This window comes from Drosophila albomicans, chromosome 4, assembly GCF_009650485.2.
Source record: "Drosophila albomicans strain 15112-1751.03 chromosome 4, ASM965048v2, whole genome shotgun sequence".
NCBI lineage: Eukaryota > Metazoa > Arthropoda > Insecta > Diptera > Drosophilidae > Drosophila > Drosophila albomicans.
The window spans coordinates 914,576-921,640 of record NC_047630.2 but is presented as its reverse complement, the minus strand read 5'-3'; the positions used below and the strand labels follow the sequence as shown (position 1 = coordinate 921,640).

The window sequence follows — 7,065 nt, the reverse complement described above, 5'->3', positions numbered from 1 at the left end:
TGCATTGTTAGGTTTTATTTATTTTGGTATATTATTTTGCTAGGCATTTTTTTTTGTATCGTACTTATTAAGTTTTTATTCTACGTGATCACATTAAATGTTTTGTTTTATAAACTTTTTAATAATTAATTTAAGAAATTTGTATTTAACATATATATTCTAAGAGCTTTAACATTGTATAACATACATATTATTTTAAGATAGCCTTTTATAAGTTACATTAACCAGATACATATGACAAAATGTTCCTCAACAATCCAATTACCTTTTAGGTAGTTGCAGTGCTTTCATACATCTGAATTCAAATTTAAACAAACGTCGACAGCCTGTCTTATCCACACATTATTTTTAATTTATTTAGTTGTTACGTTTAACAAACTATATTACTGTCAGGTTTTCATTCCGATTCACAAACATTTAATAATAAAACATAAAGCTGAAAGGTTTAACTGAGTAACATCGTATTGGTTCACACTATATTCACAGAGTACATAAATATATACATATATGTATATGTATATACTTATGTATTTAGTTATACATTCTTTTCAAACTCAATTTATTTTATTAGTATTAGTACTTATGTAAGTTTACATTTCAAAAAATATTGAAACACATATTGTTAATTCTTATGTTAATTATTGAGAATTAACATAATTTTACACGACTGCACACATACGTTTACGTTTTTTAATGATTCTGAATCATTAAATTGTCTAACCACCTTCATATATATTTGTATTTTAATACCATTGACAACAATTTTTCAATTCAACATTAGGTCAGAATATGTTTAAATTTTATTAAAATAATTATTTTAAGACCCTTTGAAAACAATTATGCATTGCTTTCTTACGTCTTAATTATTTCAAATGTACTGAGTTTTAAAATTCTGTTTCTACATATGTAATTGTTATTGCAATTGCTCTTAAGTTAATTTAATTCGTTCTAAATAATACAATTGCAGAAGTTTTATGTATATTTTTAAGAAATTAAATCGGATAAGTAGTGATGTCTGTACGAATTTGATCTATAGTATATCAGCACATTTTGTTCTTATTTGAAAATGTTAACATCAAATCTAAATTAATGAACTGCAGGGTAGTCTGACCAAATCCAAATTTTTGAATGCACGGCGTTGCAATATTATTTACTCAAAATTTCGTGCCCACAGTTGGTCAATGTGAATAAATCAAAAGTGGGGAAGTACATTATTCTCATCAATCTTATAACATTATTCTATTAAATCTGTTGTATTCTGTTGCTCATAGGTCAAAGTAGGTTACGGTGTTTAGACGATAAAATAAATGTTTGGAATATCGTGGGTATATTCATAAGATTTATTTAATTATTCATAGACAACAGAACAAAACAATTTAAAATAAAATTATTTTGAATTTGAAAAAATTTGCGTTATGTATTCATTTTGAGTATCTAAATTAAAAGGATATTTTTTAGTAAACTTTATTTTATGGAATGCAAAAAATAAGTGATAATCAATATAAAGCCTTGTGCAAAATTAACCAGATACGGTAAGAGCTTTAAAATTTCGTCCATATTTTATTTTAGCTTCAGGAATGCGTGGCCAATTAAAAAACAAACTTCTAAGTTCAAAATATATGAGTATTGTCGTAAAAAAATATAATAGCCTTTGAAGTTTTTTTTTTCAAACAGACGAAAAATCTAATATAGATGATGAAACATCACATCTTCATCTTATAAACATCTATGCATCGACGAAGAGAATATACAATTAATTTAGTTAAAAAGCTAAAACAATTCTTAAACCTTACAAAATTAGCTGTTAATTGTAATTCTAAAGGCATGAGCACAAATAATTGAAATTTTTTTTTTTTAATTATTCATTGAAATGGTGCGATGACGTGTGTTTGAAAAAGATTTATGCCCATTATTTAACACTATTTGTAGTTGTCGGTAGATTGTTTTCGGCAGTGACCGAATCGGACGATTTTTTCATTTTTTCGCAATAATCATTAAAAATATCACGAAATCGTATCCAACATTTTTCCGGAATCGTTATAGAAGTGCGAAAATTATTTTTAACCTTAAATTTTGAAGTAAAATGTTTATAAATATAATAATACGAAATACCCGCAAATTTGCGATATACTACCTCACTTATTCGCATATAAACTCCACGATTATTCTGGCCAATGTCAAAATAAAAATTCTTATTATCCACCTTCATATGGCGTTCCTCAGGCAAATCTCCTTTAAATCTAAAAATAAAAATCTTGAGAAGAAATAACAAAATTTTGTTGTTTGCACATTACCCGCCATCACTAACTCCAAATTCTTCTAGTAAATCTGTAAGTGCGTCACGAAATTCGATCATTCCTTGAGCTGGTAATGCTATTTGAGATCTTGGTCCACCTCTTGTGATTGTTTGTGAAACCTAAAGAAAAATGGTATGATATTGAACTTATATTACATAGCAAAGTGCCTGATTGTGAGATACCCACTACCCATATTTAATAAAAGCAAAATATTCCGGTATTATTTTCAAAATTTACCGAAAATACTACAAAAATACTTTTTTAAAAAAAACCAAATGGCGTATTTGGAATATCGATATAGTACACCATTCAAAATATACCATAGACGGCACAATATACGAGATTGTCAGCTAAAGCAACTAAGACCCCTAGTAAGTAGGCGTTTTTGCCCATAGAAAATTATTTTTTTAATAACTTCTACAATTTTTATCTGATCGCAATCAAATTTTCAGGAATCATAAACACTATTCTTATTATTGTATACACCAATTCGAATAGTCTATATTTAAAATTACGCTAGTTATTCGATTTTTTGATTTGCGGGGCGAAAGTGGGCGTGGCAAAAATTTGAAACAAACTTGATCTGCGTTCAAACATAACAAATACTGCCGAACAATTAAAGCTCTATCTCTTATAGTCTCTCAGATCTAGGTGTTCATACGAACAGACGGACATGGCTAGATCGTCTCGGTTATTGATGCTGATCAAGAATATATATACTTTATAGGGTCGGAGATGCCTACTTCTACCTGTTACATGCATTTCCTGCCGGCACAAAGTTATAATACCCTTTTACCCTACCCTTGTAAAAAAGCATGCAGACTTTGTTTCTTTTTGTTTTGGTTTTCTGTTGAGCGCATTATGATGAGCTGATCGTAAAACGCTTGTTTACCTCGCGCAGAGAGACTTATTAAAATACCGATTGACTGAAAAAGTCAATATGTAATTTGTCTTCGTTTCGCTGCACAGTGGTACGTACTACGTACGTGTACTATTGTAGCATTAAATTTTCACAAAAAAAAATTTCCCATTTCTAATAAATTCGATCAATCAATATTCGCTAGATTCATAAACCCAAGTGACGCGTAGAATCCACGAAACTTTACATACACATACATGCGCAAGACTTTTTGAATCCGTCGGTCGTGGGCCAATCGGTATGAGAATGAACAGACCAAAAGAGAACAGAAAAAACTTTTCAATCAATCGGTCGCTCTCTGACTTTTTGCTCAAAGTCTGAATGAAGAACACTTATTTTGATATCGCACGAATCGGTTAACCGTTATTTGCGAGCTATTATTTCTTTCTATTGTACAAGTTTCGAGCGGAATAAATATAATTTGCAAGCGTAAAAAAATAATTTAAATAGTATAAAAATCATTATCATTGTTTATTAGTATTTTGAATTGCCACATTTGACTATAATCATTAAATACAGCAGTTGGCCATAGAATTCTACATTTCTACAAATAATTTTTTACGATATCGTCTAGGCCATATTTTATCTGTATTGCCTTTTAAATTCAATATAATGCTGACTTATTTTTATACAAAGAAGTACTTCTCAATAAATAAATAAATAAATAATAAATTGTTTTTATAATAGGTTATTACTCGCAGATCAGTTGCGATTGAAGAGTGCAGAAAAATACTGAAAAAATGGTTCTACTTGCTTTAAGTCAAATTGCATAACTTTTCAGAATTACAGAGAACCATAAAAAAAATATAATTAAAATGATGTCTCAAGCCGTGCACTAAATATTTGTATGCCCACTACACTTTAGCTTTATAGTCAAACCAAGAGGAAATGTTCTTAAGTGACAGATGGCAAAACATAAAGTAAATGAATATATATACAAGTCAATACGATAAAATATTGTCCACCTGACCTGTTCGTACAAATCTAACTTTGATTTGCAGAACTTTTTTATTCTTGTTCGTGTTGATTTAAATTTTATAAAGTTTATACGCAACTACTGCAGAGTACGAAGAAGATTAAAAAGAACGGATTGCGTTTCTTGAAATAGGAAGTTATCAAGAATTTCTTTAATTCTTAGGGTCATAGGTCAATACTTTTAGGTACTAAATAGTTTAATGAAAAAGGAATATAAATTTGAATACAATTCTAACAGTGCACAGTGGTTGCGCCCATAGGCCAAAGTTCAAAAAATCGCCATTACCAAAAATTTCCGAAAAGTAAACAAATTGTTAAAAAAAATGTCCAAGCATCTTAATGGCAAACGGGATTTTTCTTTAAATCTAACGGAACTTTCTAAAAATAGAACGCAAAGCGTGAAAACGTAGTCAATTTTGCAGCGCAACTGCGTTAAGTTAGCTTTTCGTCAAAACAAAATTGCATTTCAAAGTGGTCCAACATCATTTAAAAAGAACTTTAAAATTGTAGGTATTAACTTGAATCTTCTTCTTGTGAAATTAATCTGATAGATTTATTTTTTGTTGTGTAAGTTTAATTTATTATACTCTTCTTATGTATATGTTGCTCCCCCTTTATGAGAGTTATCAGTTTATTTGTCATGTTTAAAGGTAATAAAAACATTAAATGTAGCTGCTGCTTTCTTGGATGCTAATACTGTAACTCCACCGGAAGTATTTTGTGGCACCATCGGCATTTACGCCATACTAAGGTTGTATATATATACAAAATATTTTTTTAGATTTGTGGGGAAAATTTCATAACGATATGTCAACGGAAAATATTTATGGTCGCGAATCCATACAAGCCCAACCACTGTGCAGTGTTTTGTAACGATTTAAAAGTAAATGCAAAACTTGATATTAAATCCTACCCGAAGAAATCTGCCCCGAGCATTCTCCTTTAAGTCCAAATAATACCTCCGATTATCCTTGATCATCATCTCAGATTTTAGTTTACCATCTTCTGGTAAATTATCAGTATTTGGTGGCCCTGCATTTGAACAAGCTTGATTGATTATTAATTGACAAGACAAAAATATCCACTACAATAAGAAGTTTTTAATACCTAAAGACGCATAATAGTCACTAAATGACGATAAATGATCGCGAAACTCAACTGCTGTTGACAATGCCAAATAGATCTGACTCCGTCTGCCATCAGCTCCAATCTGAAATAAAGCAAATTATAGAGGTAGTTAAGGTAGAGATGTGGAAATACAGAATTTTCTTTTAAAACTCTAAAAAAAGTGAAATTTACTTACTTCAGCCACTTTAATGAACCTTCCACGACGATTTTGTTTTACATCCAAATAAAAACGTTTTGATTGAATTTGCAACATTTTTGAAGCTAGCTCCTGTTCAACTGCACTGCTTGCTAAAAATATATACATACATGTATATATGTAAATCTATAACATTATACGAAAAGTGGTTTATTTAGTTTTGTAATTAGCTTACCTTTACCGGACGACTCAAAATCGTTTCTGCTTAAAGAACCTTCCATATTATTTGCATTGTATTCTACGAAAAGCAAAGTATTTAATATCAAAAACCAAACAAGGGTCCCTAGTGTGTAAAAATTAATAGCGTGTGCGGAATGAAATCCGAAAAAATTTAAAATTATTTCGAATTAAAAGTGGAAAAAATAAATGGCGATGGAGATCATGGATCCCAAAAATACTGCCCAGTTCATCAAGTTAAATATCGAGTGCTTCACAACACTCCCTCCTAATACTAAGCAACCTGAAAAGTCCAACTTAATATTCCAATAAATAAAATAAATTTATTAGGCTCTGCACAAAGAAAATAATACAAAGGAAACTTATTTGTAAAAATCGCGTATTAAAAAATTTATATAAAATAGAAGTGGGATTTCAAATAACTGTACAAACTCTGTTAGTATGTTCGTTTTGAAGTATTTGTATACTATTCAATTTAAAAAATAAAGTTAACACAACCAAAAATTATTATTATTACCTTTATTTTTTATTCGTGCTTGCTAATATTATTACAATTGTTATTGCTAGAAACAATTTACTACTTAAGATGGCTTAAAATTATACATATTTGAATGGACACTAATAAGTAGTCACAATTGATAAATATAAACTTACTTGATCCTGAGATACCTTCGTCTCCACTTCCGAGGTCCGACATTACGAAATGCTGCTGTTAATGACTTGCTAGAACTGTGAGCTTCAAGTGTCCAAAACACGAATCTTTCTCCGTTCCAATCTCCTGCCTTGTTGTGCTTGGACAACCGCTGCCAAAGTACGTTAGCTAAATGTTGTAGCTGAAGCACACACACCAACACACACCTTGGCTTTCTTTTGCACCTATTGAATAAAATTTCTATAAACAAATAATATTTAGTTTTCTGGCGTTTTTACATAAAAATAAATGTAAATATATTTATTAAGAATTATCGCAACTTTTGTATGCCATACATGTGTATAAATATGTACATATATGAATATTCCTATGCACATGTAGATACATACATGCAACAACCTTGAAAATAGTGTTCATGTTCATATATGTAAGTAAATGCATACACATACAAATATAAATGGTTAGTATATAACATACCATCTGTTTATATAATTTTTTCCACTTCTACCAAATAAATCATTAATATTGCGTTCTTGCCATCAAACTGCACTCATAATTTTTACAATACATCAACTGACTACATATGTACATGCCCATGGCTAAATAAATGGCATATTTAATCATTGATTAATTCTCCAAATAATACTTGGTGTTTTTTTTGTTTCTAAAGCAATAACACAATGAAGCACACAATATACTAAATATCAAATATTTGACAATC

The 7,065-nt window shown here is 29.8% G+C and overlaps 1 protein-coding gene across 2 annotated transcripts; it reads right to left on the bottom strand.

Annotated features, from left to right (window-relative positions):
* Nucleotides 1–682: 682 nt before the first annotated feature.
* On the bottom strand, nucleotides 683–7,065 carry LOC117573144 (transcriptional activator protein Pur-alpha). 2 transcript variants are annotated; one of them, XM_034256083.2, is made up of 9 exons: nucleotides 6,822–7,065; nucleotides 6,347–6,584; nucleotides 5,691–5,753; nucleotides 5,495–5,607; nucleotides 5,299–5,401; nucleotides 5,105–5,238; nucleotides 2,295–2,416; nucleotides 2,135–2,240; nucleotides 683–2,065 (listed from the first exon to the last, which is right to left on the bottom strand). In XM_034256083.2, the coding sequence occupies exons 2-9, from the start codon at nucleotides 6,387–6,389 to the stop codon at nucleotides 1,910–1,912; spliced, it is 840 nt and encodes a 279-aa protein (XP_034111974.1). In that variant the 5' UTR covers nucleotides 6,390–6,584; nucleotides 6,822–7,065; the 3' UTR covers nucleotides 683–1,909. The 2 variants fall into 2 exon arrangements, with proteins under 2 accessions (XP_034111974.1, XP_034111975.1); XM_034256084.2 differs by having other exon boundaries at nucleotides 5,105–5,223; nucleotides 6,822–7,061.

Coding starts and splice junctions, on each gene's coding strand:
- LOC117573144 (XM_034256083.2), bottom strand. CDS start 6,389: ATGTCGGACCTCGGAAGTGGAGACGAAGGTATCTCAGGATCAA. Junction 5,402..5,494: donor GGTTCATTAAAGTGGCTGAA/GTAAGTAAATTT, acceptor GCTTTATTTCAG/ATTGGAGCTGATGGCAGACG. Junction 2,066..2,134: donor TTTATATGCGAATAAGTGAG/GTAGTATATCGC, acceptor TCAAAATTTAAG/GTTAAAAATAATTTTCGCAC.